The sequence below is a fragment of the Hordeum vulgare genome, chromosome 5H, assembly GCF_904849725.1.
Source record: "Hordeum vulgare subsp. vulgare chromosome 5H, MorexV3_pseudomolecules_assembly, whole genome shotgun sequence".
Classification (NCBI taxonomy): Eukaryota; Viridiplantae; Streptophyta; class Magnoliopsida; order Poales; family Poaceae; genus Hordeum; species Hordeum vulgare.
This window is the reverse complement of record NC_058522.1, coordinates 531783919-531800827: the sequence shown is the minus strand read 5'-3', so window position 1 is coordinate 531800827 and position 16909 is coordinate 531783919. Positions and strand designations below refer to the sequence as shown.

The window sequence follows — 16909 nt, the reverse complement described above, 5'->3', positions numbered from 1 at the left end:
CATGGACCCAAAAGTCCTCCTGGATTACATCAACATCTGGTATGAGGACCCCAACACACCAATCGATGATTTGAAGCTTCCCCCAGGCATCAGCCACATGGTGCCACATTCATCAACGAGGCCAAGTGGAAGGAGCAGCAAGCCAAACAGGCTAAGGTTGCAAAGCTCAAAAAGGAGAAATTCCTTAGGCAGAATCTCCTCAACCTGACGCATGATGCACTTGTGTCAACACAGGCTGAATTGAAGACTTTGACTGACAAGTACTCTAAGCTTTCTGATCGTCAAAGTCTCAAAAACAACTTCATCAAATTTGCCACTGACGCAGTTGATGAGTACAACAAGAAGGTTGCCATTCCAGTACTAACTCCTCAGCCTCTGATTGAAGAACCAGCTGTTGAAACTGCTCATGTTGAGGAAATCCCTCAAGTAAGCCGTGTTGATGAACCAGCTATTGAGGAAATTGCCAAGGAAAATCCAGCTGATGACTCTGCTATAGCTGGTGAAACTGCTCCAGCTACTTCTAAGCAAGCTGATGACTCTGCTCCAGCTGGTGCTTCTAAGCCAGCTGATGACTCTGCTCCATCTGATGAAACTGCTTCAGCTGAGAAAACACCTTCACCGAAATCTTCAAAGGTGAAGAAAATGACTCCGCCTGCATCAGACGTGAAGAAGACCAGGGCTGCTGAAAAGGAAGCCAAGAAAAGAAAAGCTTCATCAGCAGAAGAATCAACTAAGGCCACATGCCTCAAAGCACTTGAAGAAAATGCACCTCTCGATCCTGTGCCTCTCAACAGTGCTCCATCATATGAGATGATTCCCTTCGAAAGCGAAGACAAGGAGCACGGGACAGATGAGGAAATGAAGAATGCTGAATCTGAGTAACATACTGATGAGGAAATTTGCATTGATGACAGTCCTCAATCCTTCATTCCTCCTGAAGAAACTGCACAAGGATCAGCTACACCAGCTGATGAATCTGGCTCCTCCACCAAGCAAGCTCCTCATGCTGAGGAAAAACAAAGTGAAAATCCTCAGCCTGATGAAATTCAAAGTCCTGAGCACAATCCTCAACCCGAGGCTCAGGCTGACCCCATTCCTCCTCTAGAGAAAAACGCTCAACAGGAAGCTCCGGTTGATGGCATTCCTCAACCAGAGCATGCTCCTCGGCCTGAAGCTCAAGCAGATGAAATTCCTCACCCCGAGGACCATGCTGAGGATAATGCACCAGATCCAGAGAATGCTCTTGTCGTCCTTAACCCAGGATCTGCAATGATTGTCTCCCCTCAAGTCAAGCCGCAAAATCTTCAGCCAATGCAGCGTCAGCCATTCTCCAAGCGGCCAAAGTTTCAAAAGGAGTCCTTCTTTGAAGAACGTATGTTCTTCATCAGAGAAAATCCCTATGACAAGCCTCGCATCAGGCATCTAAAGTCTTGGACAAGGACACAACTCAACTACTATGCCTCTGTGTTGTGTGGAAGAAACAAGATTTTCCAGCACAGGCACATTCCTCACGTTAAGCTTGAAGAAATTCCATGCTTTGCTCCAGTCCTCAACGTCCTTTTTGAAACTGGACTCCTACCAATGTGCTCAGATATCTGTGATTGGAATAGTGAACTCATTCTTCAATTCTATGCAACTCTCCACATCTCTGGAGATCCAACATACATCAACACATGGGTGCTGGATTGGATGATGCAGAACACACACTTCAAGGCTCCTGCCAATGAGCTGTTGCGTGAACTTCCGGTGTCAATTCCCTCAGAGCAGGCAGTAAAGCTGTATGATGAACGTGAGTTGGCAAACAAGCTGATGGATGTCCTCATGAAGCCTTTGGCTAAGGGGCAACCACCCAGAACAACCTTCCTGGTCCATGAGCTGAAATATGAACCCAGGACGGTTTACAGAATCCTCTGTAGCATTCTTGCGCCAATCAAGGGCCATGGTGATGAAGAAGACGTTGTAGGCATCATGAAGAATATCCTCTTCAATATCACACATGGCAATCCCATCAACATCCATGATTTCTTCTTGAGGACTTTGGCCGAAAATGCTATGGCTCCTTTTGAACTGAAGATTTACGCTCCATGGATCATGAGATTCATCAGACGCAGGTCAGGCATCAACTATCACGCTGATTTCAACAACCATATCGGTTATATGCCTCCTATAAGGGTCAACAAGAAGACTTTCGAGCCTGTTGAAGGAAAAGGCAAGTCTGTCATTGATGAAGGCAGTCGGCCCTTGATGGCCAGTTCAGAGAGCCCGAAGCTTATTCCTCATGTGATGACACTGAAACCCATCCTCCAAGTCCTGTTGCTCCTAGGGTGTTGAATACCAGAGAGCTTCTTCTCAGTCTTCACTAGAAGGTGGATCGGAATCACAAGTGGGTCAAACACCAGTTCGGCGCCATTGTGAAAACCCTCAATGAAACGCAGAATGATGTGAAGCTTAACCATCACTATCTTCATGAGGTTTTTGATCGCACGTGGGCCACACTGGCTCATTTGAAGACTCGAGAAGAACTTGAAGAATTGGAGTTTGTGCGGGACTTCGACTGGTCGTGCCACCAAAGAAGAAATTCATGCGAATTCCAGTTCCATACCTTGAGGACAGTTCTTTTTCTTCATTCCGCACTGCTGAATCTAATGAAGATCAACAAGACACTGCCACCGGTCCAAGGAGGAAGTCTGCTCCCAAGAATCCTCAAGCGTCTTCCTCAACTGCCAAGAAGTGAAAGTCTTCACGGGCGTTAGTCCTCAGTTTGTCCCTTTTTGTCACTTGATGACAAAGGGGGAGAAACTTGAGAGTTAGTCTTCACGCGGGATATTTTGGGGGCTTACAAACTTTATTTAAGTTACAAACTCTTGGCTTTTGTGAAGTATTTTATGTAATGAGTTGTAACTTAAGCCCGATGGTACTCTGACGCTTTTGAACGTTTTTCTTCGCATGCTTATTCCTCAAAATTTTAATGCACGCATGCTGGAATTCGTCAGATACCATTTGTCATCATGCATCCTCAATTTCTTCATACTATATGTCGTATGTATGCATGATTTACAAGACTCAGGAGGAGATCTTCGTGATATAAATCATCAATGTGCATCTGCCGTAGAAAGCAAAATCCTCAAGATATGCACATCTTCAGGGGGAGTCTCTCTAAATCTTGATTTCATATTCCTCAAATGAGTATTTGCACTTCATATTTTTATCCCTGTTGAAGAGTTAACCTAATTGTCATCAACCGCCAAAAAGGGGGAGATTGTAAGTGCATCTAGTGCCCCTTAGTGATTTTGGTGGTTTGAAGACTTATAGGTTAAGTATGTAATGTGTTCTTGAGTGTACACATGATCTATAAACCGCCGAGGAGTTTGATATATTTCAGGAATATCGACCCCTAAAAATGTATATCTTCGGTTGAAGAAATTGGTCTCAAGCTGAAGAATTGAATCGCGGAGATTTTGCGATGAAATTGATATTCCTCATCAAGATATTAAAATTGAGGAATTCGGTGTGTCCTGAAGAAAATCAATCTGAAGACTTTGAAGCATGAAGATTTATCCTTTCTGTTTTATTTTCTTCACACTTGAGTAATAGGAACACCGTACTCTTAAAGGGGGTCGAGGTAATACATTGGAATGAATTTCCTTATGATGCTCAACCCAAGCCTAATCCTACCAAAAGCCTCAAGTGAGGAATATGAGAGACATGAGGACTCTCATAGTTGAGGGTCCCGACCGTTATCGATAGCAACGCCACATCATTGGTCTTATCCACACCAACGGTCATATTATTTAAGGGCATTAATGTCAAATCATGTCGGGATGCTCCCAGGCTATAAATAGCCGCCCCCACAACCATTAGCTGGTTGGCTGCTCCGTTAGAAACTGACACTTGTCATAAGAGCAACCCAAATTCCTCAGAGTCTTCGAGAGTAATTCATCAGTGAGGAAATACCCCAAACACCAATCCACAAACCGAAACCAAGTGATTGAGCATCACTGAAGAAGTTGTTCCTGTGTGGGACTGAAGCCTTTTACCTTTGAGGACTGTGCATCCTCCAGACGGTTAGGCGTCATGGTCTAGAGCAATCTAGCAGTCAATTGTGGATCGCTAGGTGACCAAGTTTGTGAGGGTTTGGAAGTCTGCCCTGAAGACTTACCACGAGTGTTGGGCGAGGACTGTGTGTTCTTAGCCCAAGGAGAATACGGAAGGGACTGTGTGTCCCGGGACCGTGTGTCCTTTGGTTTCAATACCAAGCCGCTCCAAACCAGATGCACAACTGTCATAATAGTTGGAACTGGGTCATCAACCACTGTCTTCACCGTGACACGGGTTCTATTTCCTCAACTCTTTATATTCCTCAGATTGTGTGTTGATGATTTTCATTGTCACTATTTGAAGAATTTGCTGAAGACTTTCTCTGAAATTCCTCAACCCCAAATTCTTCACGCGAGTTAATCCTCATCTGTTTTCTGCGTGCCTCCATACTGTGCAAACTGTTTTCATATTCTTCATCCTGAAAAACTGTTGTAGTGATACTTTGCGCTCCTGATCCGTTGTTGTTTCCGCTGTAAGTTAGTCATCAGTGAGGAATTTCCTCAGTGATGAAATTCTAAAAATCTCCTATTCACCCCACCTCTAGTCGATATAACGCACTTTCATGATTGAGCATCACTGAAGAGATTGTTCTTATGTGGAACCGACGCTTGTTACCTTTGAGGACCGTGCATGCTCCATACGGTTAGACGTCAATGGTCTAGAGCATCCAGCAATCAATTGTGGATCGTCGGGTGACCGAGTTTGTGAGGGTTTGGAAGTCTGCCTAGAAGAGTTACCATGAGTGTTGGGAGAGGACTGTGTGTCTTTAGCTCAAGGAGAATACAGTAGGGACTGTCTGTCCCGGGACTGTGTGTCCTTTGGTTTGAATACTAAGCTTCTCCAAACTAGATGTACAACTGTCACGGTAGTTGAAACTATGTCATCTAACCATTGTCTTCATCGAGCTATTGGTTGTATTTCTTCAACTCTTTCATTTCCTCAATTTCATGTTAATGACTTTGTCCTACACTGTGTGAAGAATTTAACTGAAGCTTTTCTATGAAATCCTCACCTCAAATTCTTCACTTGAGTTATTCATCACCTGCCTATCCTGTTCACGTGACGTGTGCAAACCGAACGCTACAACTTACTCTCAGGACTAAGCTATTGTCGCGCTTTCACCACTGTTTGAGTACTTATTCCGCCGCACTCAGTTCATGACTGAGGACTTTCCTCACTAGGAATTTCCTCAGTGATGAATTCGTAAAAATCACCTATTCACCCCCCTCTAGTCGATATAACACACTTTCAAGGGTTTTCACGTGTATACAAAGGCAAAGCACCTAAAGGCATTGCATAGGAGGCATGTGGGCCTCATGCACCTCTACCTAAAAGCACGATTTCTCCCTAGGTGGTTTTGGTAATTAATAACAACATATATCTCATTGGATTAATGATTTATCTAGTATATTTCAGGAGAAGTTCAATGATGATTTGGATAAGGATTGTGAGGAGAACCCCTAGATGCAAGTAACATCTATTGGCAACAAGCTTGAAGACTCTACATTTTATATTTTGTGAGAAATCACATTTGAGTCCATAGGAAAGTCAATACTATTAAAAGGGGATGAGGTGTCTATGATGATCTGGTTGGTCAAGTGCTTAGAGATTAGCCACCAAAAATACTCATGAAATTCTCCCACAAATATTATGTCCAAACCACAAAGTCAAATTAGGTGCCACTAATATTTCCGAATCGGTTCTACCGAGTTTTACCCTAGACAGAACCTATGTCAAACCCTAACATCTCGGTACCACCAAGTTTGGTTTCGGTCTAACTGAAAAATAGTGACCAACTCCCTGGTTAGCCATTTGCTCAGATCGGAATTTCCAAGTTTTGCAAATCGGTGCCAGCAAGTGTGGTAACTGCCTAGGCTAACCAAAATCATACCCTCCTAGATTTATATATTGGTCTCAACGAAAAGCTTAAAGTTGCCACATTTTGTACTAGTCACTTCAACAGAGTTTTTACTTTGGTTTAATCGAGTTGGGAAATAATGTTGTAACGATTGGATTTTTGGAGATGCCTATATATACCCCTCCACTCGCCTCTCATTCGTCGGGGAAGCACTCAGAACGAACTACACTTGGCACACCCATTTTCTCAGAGAGAGCCACCTACTCATGTGTTGATATCAATATATTTCAATTCGACCATATGAATCTTGATTTCTAGCCTCCCCAAGTTGCTTTCCACCCTATCAATCTCTTCTACCCAATATGAATCTGTGAGAGTGATTGAGTGTTGATGAGACTATCTTTTGAAGCACAAGAGCAAGGAGTTCATCAAACTACCACATCTATTACCATTTGGATAGTGGTGTCTCCTAGATTGGTTAGGTGTCGCTTGGGAGCCTCCGACTTCGTGTAGAGTTGAACCAAGAAGTTTGTAAGGGAAAGGAAATCGCCTACTTCGTGAAGATCTACCCCGAGTGAGGCTAGTCCTTCACGGAGGTAAGCCATGGTGGAATAGACAAGGTTGCTTCTCCGTGGACTCTCGCGACCGTTACCCTCCGTGGACTCTCGCGACCGTTACCCTCCGTGGACTCTCGCGACCGTTATCCTCCATGGGTTGAAGTCTCCATCAACGTGGACGTACGATAGCACCACCTATCGGAACCACATCAAAAATCTCTGTGTCAATCTTTGCATTTGATCTTCCTATCTCTACCCTCTACTTACATGTCATTACTTTCCGCTGCTTAGACTTGTATGTGTAGGATGTGCTTGACTTGCTACAATTGCTAAAACTTGCCCACAACTAAAATTGGGAAAATGTTAAGTTTTTATTTGGTCAAGTAGTCTAATCACCCCCTAGATATACTATAGATCCTACACTATCACGTAGCCCAAGGCCTAGCCGCAAATCATGGCCATCCGGGCCCCATAATGCTCCCCTTTGCAGGCTCTTCTGCCCTCTTGCTCCTTCCTAACTTGAAACTTGGCCCGTATTTTCTTTTTCTTTTTTATCCCTGAAATTTCCAAAAGCAGCAGAAAACAGTAAGTGATACTTGAAAGTGCGTTAATAGGATAGTTCAAAAAAATGGTTCCAAAACTATGCAATTATGATATAAATATAATATGAAATAAGGAAAAAATAGACATGTCTAAGATGTATCATGTGCTCATCCCATTATGCCATGCAAGGTCTCAAAGCTCAAAACAGGTGGGTCCAGCATCCTTTACATATCATAAGATGGTTGTACACCTATTGTGAGGACACCCATGCTACATAACTCAAAATCCATCTAGGCAACATTGTTCATGTGCACCTCCTTGAAGCCATTGTCAATCCTCACCCCGCCGATGATGATCCCATACATCTAGTTAAGGATAAAGGCGGACATGAAAACATCCCACTTCATTGTCGTCCCCTTCGTTCACCATATCATATGTGCCTTCCAAGCCTTAGCATTCGTAATAGCTAACATAGACATCAGAACAAGTAAAGAACATATGTGAGGCATCTCAAACACCTCTGCATCATGAGTCAACGATGGGTGGGAATCCTCAACATAGAGGGATAAGTGTGGGTGTCCTATAAAATTAGGGTGAGACTAAAGTCATTGCCATGAATTGTCTACAATAGTTACCATCTATTTTAGCTGAACAAGAGCAATACATCTACAATACTACACATGGAGTACATAAATAATAAAGACCATGAAGCTCAACAAACTACCACATCTAGCACAACACATATGACCAAGATAGGATATGATCTACAACAGTCGCATAAAAAACTAGCACATAAAGCATCGATCTACCATAACACCTTCAAAGGTCATTATTGTCGAAACGCAAAAACTACCAAAGCAACATCTCATCTACCACATCTTCACACAACATCATGAAGCAATACTTGCATGGACGACCATACTACCTTCAGATCTACTTCCATGTCTGACTACCTTCTCATCTGCTCTCATATGCTCCTAGGAATTATCCGCTCTTGTGATATTGGGAGCGGATGACTTACTTTGGTCGTTTTGACTATGTAGAAATAATTATACCAAGAAACCTCTCCTTTATAGGTCGTTTTTCGTTGTACACGTTCGCTTCGTACATGGTCTACACTACAATGACCGGAGCACCAACCGCTATTCAAGATAGTGTGTACGCGGTTGGAGAAGGAGGCTACATGCATTTTTTTTCCAACATGGATGGCAGCATAACCTTTTGACCGATCCACCCCTGTGTTTGCCACAGTCAAACTGTCGGTCTATTTTTTTTGACGAAGTGGATAAACCCCGGCCTCTGCATCTAGACGGTGCGTGCAACCACTTTATTAGTTATTCAGAAAGACCTTACAAAGTAATATATCAGTAAATCTGAAGTCATCATGTCGATAATATTTGTCGTTACTCCTTGCCACTTGATGAAGGGATGACAAAAATTCAAGCCGAATACCAAATAGATTTCTCAAAGCCTAACATCTAAAATCGAAGGCCCCAACCGAGCCACAATGTCGGGTCTAGGTCATACACCGTTTTGGAGTACTCTCACATGCGTGGGTGCCATCTTTCATCGATCCATCTCCAGAACAGGAACCGATGCATCGACCTTGCCAGGCGTGCCTTCGATGTCACAAAGACGCCACACGGCGCCATCCTCCTGCGCGAGTCCGTCAACCCGCATCGGACGCCGAGTCTCCACTGCGACATGTCGCCGACATCCGTCGTCGCCGATGCAGAAGATGAAACCCCACTCCACCATTGGACCCTTCCAGTCAACACTTGTTCCAAAACGATGCCAAAAAATTATTATACACAAAATAATAAAAAATTAAACCTTTTTTTTATTATACTGTTCATTGATTTCAAATAAGCTCGCGAACAGAAACACCACGTCCAATAACATACAGATTCATATGCTAAAGATCCGAGAGCGTCGGATCCACGATCGAACGCTCCGGGTGCTCCGGGAGCGCCTGCCAATTTCCGGCGAGGCCACCGCACCCGGTCCCTCGGTGGAACTGGAAGCAGAACAATCGAAGTGGGACGACGGACGGGGCACTGAGAATCTTGCCTGCTCCAGCAAGCAGCAAGGCGGCCCCACGAGGGTAGCTAGCTAGCGATGTTCTCTAGGCCCATCGAGCTCGCGGGCCCCACGGCCTGTCCCGTGTGCGCCTCCCCCTCGCGGCAGCGCGTGCGCCGCTGTCGGCTCGCCCTCATCGGTTCCCTCCCACGCGCCACAGCGCCGTTGCTGAAAAGACTACCACTACCGTCAGGCTCCTCTCACTCATAGCTACTCTGGTGGCTTCAGTAATCCAAATCACCGGATATAAGTGCACCCGTCACCCTTAATCCTTCATACACGTCCCTGCTCAGTGACCAGGTATGTTTTTTTTATCTGTACGTACAGTCATACTTTTTTTCTTCATATATCCGATGAAAAAAAAGAAAAAGAAAAAAATGAATAAAAAAGAAAAGGTGATTCGGGGGGAGTCGCATCCTCTTTATATGTGTCAGACTGATCAAGCGTTCGGACGTGTCCACGAGTTCTTATATCTTCCTTATATTTAAGACGGATATCAGGATTTACGGGCAGCCCGACAATATGAAGGGTTCAGTTAGTTTTTTTTTTTCTTCTTTTTCCTGTTCGATCATTGACATTTTAGGGGTCCAGTTGTATATGCTTTCACGACCATGGAGATCCGAAACAGAAACAGCAGCTACAGTCGAACCGGATCATCCAATCCAGGTGGCCACTGCATCAGCCAATCGGACGAGGCTTTGCCCACTCGCTCACTCATTCACTCGCTGAATATTTACCACACATTGTCTATAGTACACTTTGCTTTATTGACCATGGCCATGGCCATGGCCACCCTTCCAGCGCTTCTTTTCTTGGAACCGCACTTGGATTAAGCTCGCATGCCCTACTCCATGGCCCATTGGAGCGACGCGACATGATGGTTCTAACAGACGAGGAGAAGAGCATGAAAAAAAGGCGCCTTTTTTATCCGCTGGTAAGAGCAAGTATAATAAGGTACAGTCAGTAGGCTATAAGGATTAAAATACTATATTTTTGTTGAGTTGGATGAAAAAGAAGAGGAGAGAGAAGGAAAGCGGGCTCTTCGTGAAGAGCCAGCTCTAGCACGTGCTCGTAGGTGCTTTGTGAGAATGAAAGGTGGGCCATATATGATAAAAATAGTACTCTTTTGTAGCTAACTATTATATAAGCTAGCTATAAGGTGGGTTGTAAGAAACTTATAGCCAGCAGTTGGCTATACTATTAACCATGCTCTAAGGCTGACCATAGTAGGGTATCATAAGCTAGTAACATAGTATTAGGACTAGTAAATATGGTGATGTGGCAAGTAATTAAAGAAGAGAGAGAGAGGATTAGAGTAACATAAGTAGATATCGTAACATGTTAAATGCTATACTATTTTGTGTCATGCATGTCAATAAATGAGATCACTTATAATACTATGCACTATAAAGATAGTATCATACAATAGTAACATATGCATGAAACACAACATACAAATTGTCAGTCTCAACGCATTTTTCTTCAAATTACTACTCCCTTCGTCTTAAAATAAGTGTCTTAAATTTAATACAATTTTGTACGAGAGTTAGTACAAAGTTAAGACAGTTATTTTGATACGGAGGGAGTATTATCGATGCTACCGGCTAGCATACCTAGGGCTGTACCTCAGGTACGGCGCGAGGATGAGATCGAGAAGAAGAATGGCCGGAGCTGGACCACTTACTAGGCCGGGGCCTGGGCCTGGGCCTGCCACCCTGACGAACCCTGACCAGAGGGAGGGAAGGAGTCCTTGACCCAAATCAAATGAGATCACCGTATGATCCACATGAAAAATAGTGTCGCGGTACTGCCACACTTAATTAACTATACAAGGACTGAAGCAATTCGGTCAAAGAAAGTAATGGAGAACAACAAAAATAATGGTTTATTTCGGCGCCTCAATGATCTGGTCAAAGCAGTAAAATGCATGTCCTTTGGGAGAGCAGTCGGGGCTTCTGTATGTATGGCCTGCACCTTGCGGTACTTGTGTTCAGGGGCTCTGCGTTTCAATGGAATCACAGCGATTCTGCTGGGTTTTTTACAAAAGAAAAAAAAGCTTCAGTTACAACATCTTCGATCATGAATTCCTGATTTGCAAATTCGCGTTTTCAAATGGGATCGGGTCGCGTCCTATATGATGGATTGACCGAACTTGTCCGCAAACCCTTTATATCCTTCTAATATTTGAGATGGATAGAAAAATTCGTGGATAGTCCGGACGTTTAGAGTTGATATGAGATATTTGATTGGGTTACTTTTTTCCTCCTTCTCCAGTTGGATCGTTTATCAGACGCGTTTGTGTATATACGAGGGGTCATTTAAGGTGTGCGAGGCTCTTAACTTCTAACGTCTAATCTGCCTTCCTGCCTATGATGGATCGAAAAGAGCTTTCAGACAAAATAAGCTTGAAAAATAAGAACACTTCTTGTTTTAACGGTTGCTGGTAACGGTGTGTCAGTGTACTGGATGGACGGAGCTTTCTTTCCCTGCTGTACCCAACAAGCCCTAACTTCGAAATAAAAACGGGCGTTGTGGTAACAACGGTACCGTCCGTGGTGAAATGAAATGATGTACACAAAGCTGGTGCTGTGTTGACATCTCGTACCACTGGAGCACTGTACATACATCTCGACAGACGACAGAGAAGAATACTTACAAAGAAAAGAAAGCTGGGTGACGTATTGCTGTCATCGTAAAAGCTTCTCGGAGCACTCATTTTGGCTCAAAAAATGCTGCTTTTGAATCCATCCATCCATCCATCCATCCATCACGCTCCTTTCTCTCTCTCAGTGAATAACAAAGTCCAATCTTTTGCTCTCCGTTTCAGGGATAGTAGGAATTCTCTATCAACAGATCCACACTTGGGCGTGTAATTTACTACTATGCGGGTGGCCCGTTCCTTACTCCACCTCCAGTCCTGTCCCCTCTGCTCGGCTCCGCCGCTGCTGCACTGCATGCCGCAAGAGCAAGCGAGAGAGAGAGAGAAAGATACTCCTCCTACAGTGCTACTCCGTTGCTCGGCATGCCTGCCTGCAGTGCAGCGCAGGCCTGGTTAAAAATGCCACTGTGAAAGGAATCTTACATCATTCGTGTCTTGTCCCCTCCTCTTCCTCCTCCTTTTCTTTTCCTTCTCTTTCTTCAGAGAGGAGGAGAGTGTGAGAGAGAAAGACAGAGAGGGAGGGACGGATGGAGACGACGGTCTGCTGGTTGATGTGTATAAAAGGGAAAGCCTGTGGCCTTTGGAACCATACAATGATCGGAAACCGATAGCGAGGAGAGAAGAAACAGGGCTAAGTGAGTGTGAGTGGTAGTTGGAGCTCAGTGGCACCTCAGTTCTTGAGTCACTTCTCTGACATCTGGTAATTGAGAGGTGAGAAATGAGCTCGTCCTGCCTCTCTTCTTTTCTCCTCACGATTCGGTGCTCATCAATCTCCAATGCCGTTTTCAATCATTTTTTAGCCCTTTTCAGGCTCTTTTTTTCTGCCCTTTTGGTGCTCTGGTTGTGCGAGCATATTTTGGGTTGTGAGTGACTTGCTTCAGAATACAGTTACTCCAGCAGAGAGATTCTCCTGTCATACATAGAACACTGTTCTCCTTACCCTCTTTTTGCTTCCTTTTTCTCCTGTGAATCTAGTGCCCGGTTCTCGATCCCACTTCTAAAGCTCCAATTGCGTGGCTGCATTGTAGTACGGGAGATCAGCTCGTGTGCTCACCTTCTGTTCAAGCTCATATCTGTATGACAGGATACAGTGTAGTGTAGTTGGAAACACTTGGAGCAGAGGCTTATGTTCTGGCTATCTCTCAATGCAGGTCCGTAGAAGAAGAAGAAGAAGAAGAAGAAGATCAAGAAAGAGATCGCCGCAATGCCGATGGAGCAGGCCTTCATGCACTGCGACAAAGACGCCCTGAAGATGGCCATGCTCAAGCATGAGGAGACCTTCAGGCAGCAGGTACAGTAATAAGATCATAATTCAGAAGCTACAAACTTTATCCTCCCCGTGTCAAGAAGACTGCGGCCTCATGATTTCTGTACGTTGTCGCAGGTGCACGATCTCCATCGCCTGTACAGAATTCAGAAGCTTCTGATGCGGGACCTCAAGAGGGAGATCAAGAGCCAGCAGAGCGGCCTGTCCGCCTCCCCGAACGGCTCCCCGGGCGCCGAGTACGACCGCCGCAGGGCGAGCGCGCTCGATGCGTGCTCCTACGAGCAGCAGTGGCAGCACGGAGCTGCCCGCCGCGGCAGCCACGCGGCGGCGACCCCTCGCGCCGCGCAGGCACAGCTGAGCCCGGAGGCTACCGACGACGAGGAGGCGGAGCTGGAGCTCACGCTCGCCGTGGGCAGCGGCGGCAAGAAGCGGTACAGCAACGAGCACTGCTCCCCCGGGGAGAGCTTCTCGTCGTCCACGACGGAGTCTGACACGCCCACCGGCGGCCTGGACTGGCAGCAGGCGCAGGCGCACCAGCAGCTTGCCGGCACTGGCGCAGGAGCGGGCTCGCCGTACCACAAGCGGAGGCCGGCGGTGTTCGAGGCGGTGCAGGTGGAGGACGGCGGGGTGCAGCAGCCTTCTCCGCTGCTGTTCCACTGGCTCAGCCTACGGATGGCATGAAGCTAGCCATGGAATGGAAGGCAACCGACCGGCGCATGCATGTACCGTCGCCGTCTGTCTCGTGGCTAGTGGCAGGCAGTTTGACTCCCTGTTTCTTGAGTTGTAGTAGGAGTACTGTGTCTCTGTGCTTCCAGGTTAATCATGGATCAAGCTAATCCAATTTTTTTTTAACTTTGTCGTTGAGGGTAATGTAGGAGCCACTTTCCACAGGTGGAAAGGGAAGAATGTAGGGGCTTTTCAGATGATGCTAATCATGGTTGGCTCTCACTGCAAGTAGCTTAATTTGCTTTTGTAAGTGGTGACTTTGGCTGTTATTTTAATGGGGCAGTCTTTCTGTATGAAATTAAAGGGTGTGGTTAATTAGGTCTTGGTTGGCTGAAACTTAACCAATTCTTAATCAAGTGACGTAACATGTAACAAAAGAAAAGAAAATGTATGTATTTTGATGTAAAATTTCATGAATATAAACATCAACGGAGACATAAAAGATCGACTGAGACACACAATCAAGTCTCAATCAAACTTTGTGAGAGTTAGGATAGACTAGCAGGAAATTCCTTACTCCAGAACTTAAGATCATACCTAAGAATTTTCAGCTTTTACCACATAAGGGCAGAACTATTATCTGCGTGAAAATGTTTGTTCAACTACTTATCGATCGACAGAGCCGCCCCCGACCTCCCCTACCGCGGCCCCCCGCCGCCCCGCACCGGGGAGCCCCCGTCCTCCTCCTACAGCCGCCCCACCTCCTCTCCCATCCGTCGCCGTCGCCCGGGGCGTCAGAGGGCAAAGGCCTTGTGGCGTGGCGTCGGCGGCGGTTTTTTCCTCGGATCTCGATCTGGTTGGGAGGCGGCGCTCTTTTCCGGCCAGATCGGCGGCGGCATGGCTGTTGTGCGCCGGCGGCGTAGGAGGACGACACCAGCAGCGACGGATCTGGCCTTGACTCAGTCGGGTTGATTCGGTGTGCTACCGATCTCAATCGCCGTCAGCGGTGTACTGCTCATGGACTTCATCTGCAACACGAGGATGTGTGGGGCGCCGACCCTAGGCTTGGTGGTGGTGGCCTTCTTCTTCGTCGGAGGTGGTCGGCCAGCTGGTTGTGCATGGAGTGGGGACGGGCGGCTGCCGGTGAAATTCGTGATCCGACTTCGATGGTGGCGGGTGACGACGGCGCCTACGCGTCGTTACCTTCTTGAAGGTGTCACCTTTGCAGTCTCCGTCTTCCCACTCGCAGTCCAGTCAGTGTCGGGCTGCTTTGGCACCGTGGTGGTGCTTCGTCCGTTCAGGCTGCGGCGGCTGGATCCTTTGATCTAGTCTTCAACAGAGAAGGCGGCGACCCGTGGACAAGAAGCTGGATGGAGTTCTCCGAACAGATGTGGGTGAAAACCTGCTCTTGGCTAGATGCCAAGGCCGGCGATGGCGACGCTCTACGGCGTCGTTCCCTTCATGAAGGCATTGCCGAGGAGAAGTTCTAGACCACTATCTGCTACCTCCGGGGGAAACCCTAGATCGATAGATCAGAAGACGGCGGCGCGCTTGTGTCGTCTCCCCCTTGGGGGCGTCATTCTTGCAGGTGTACGCGGGTTCGGGGGACCAGTGAATGTTTTCTTCGATGGAGCGGTGCTTCATCCTGCACATTGAAGGCGATGGATCTCGATGGCGTGGCGCCCTCGTGATTAGGCGTCTGATGTGCGAGGATGGACTCGCGCGGGAGGGCGACGTTGTCTGACGTCGTGGTGACGTCGACGGCAGCTAGACCTCTGAGTATGCGCCGGACCGGTGGGTGCCCCATACCCGAGAGGTGGCTTGGTTGGGGCATCAGGTCTTAGATGTTAGGTTTGGCTGCGAGGTCTGTTTGGTATTAGACCCAGACTATTAGCATCCCTTCATCAACTATATAGGAGTAGCAACATATGTTGTCTAAACGGTGGCTTCAGTCTTACTGATGTATTACTTTCTAAGGTCTTTGTGAATAATTAATAAAATAACTGCATGCATCACTCAGATGCAGAGGCCGGGGGTCTTCCTCCTTTTCTAGAAAAATAAAACTACTTATCGATCGCCTCAAAAAATCTAGGATCATTAAACCGCTAACTCTCAAAAGAGCAAATTCTGCTTTTGGGGATGTTCATTTCTATATGAACCACACACGGGGAGTGATCCGAGTATCCGACACCGGTTTAGCAAGGGTGGAGACCAAAGTATTGGGTATGTCTGCGCCCAATTACAAGAAAGAAAATATACAATACAATTGTTCTACCAGTGGGTCATTTATCATATTACTACATGTAATTCAATACAGCACATGAGCTGCTCTACATGATTGTGATCCATCTAGTGTAATTTGTGACGTGTTTGTTGTTGTGTGGTGAATTGTCACTTTATTGTCAGATCTATATATCATTTATTTTGGGATTCATAATACATGTATGCTTTTCAATCTATTGGTCTTGCATTGCCCAGGTTTAGATAAATTTGTGCATATTGGTGGGTATAACCTTGCAAGTAATGTTTCGTTGTGGCAGAAAGTAGAAAAGGCTTGTATTGTGTAGTTGCCGCTAAGGATTGCATTGAAGTTGTTCCCCTTGATGCACTAAAGTTTGGTATGACGACTTCTCTCAATCTCCTTTGTCAAAGGGGGCAGATGTAGCTGAAAATAACCCTCCATGAAAACTACCGATATGGATCCTACGTCGCGTTGGGTCGGGGAAGGGATATGTTGGAATTATGCCCTAGAGGCAATAATAAATATAGTTATTATTATAATTCCTATATCAAGATAATCGTTTATTATCCATGCTATAATTGTATTGAATGAAGACTCATTTACATGTGTGGATACATAGACAAAACACTGTCCCTAGCAAGCCTCTAGTTGGCTAGCCAGTTGATCAAAGATAGTCAGTGTCTTCTGATTATGAACAAGGTGTTGTTGCTTGATAACTGGATCACGTCATTAGGAGAATCACGTGATGAACTAGACCCAAACTAATAGACGTAGCATGTTGATCGTGTCATTTTGTTGCTACTGTTTTCTGCGTGTCAAGTATTTGTTCCTATGACCATGAGATCATATAACCCACTGACACCGGAGGAATACTTTGTGTGTATCAAACGTCGCAACGTAACTGGGTGACTATAAAGATGCTCTACAGGTATCTCCGAAG

At 45.8% G+C, this 16909-nt stretch overlaps 1 protein-coding gene across 2 annotated transcripts; it reads left to right on the top strand.

The window, feature by feature from the left end:
• The first annotated feature begins 12173 nt into the window (after positions 1–12173).
• On the top strand, positions 12174–14085 carry LOC123398442. 2 transcript variants are annotated; one of them, XM_045092912.1, is made up of 3 exons: positions 12174–12505; positions 12946–13085; positions 13179–14085. In XM_045092912.1, exons 2-3 carry the CDS (start codon positions 12999–13001, stop codon positions 13740–13742), a joined length of 651 nt encoding a protein of 216 aa, XP_044948847.1. In that variant the 5' UTR covers positions 12174–12505; positions 12946–12998; the 3' UTR covers positions 13743–14085. The 2 variants fall into 2 exon arrangements, with proteins under 2 accessions (XP_044948847.1, XP_044948848.1); XM_045092913.1 differs by lacking the exon at positions 12174–12505 and adding an exon at positions 12532–12869.
• The last annotated feature ends 2824 nt before the right edge of the window (positions 14086–16909 follow it).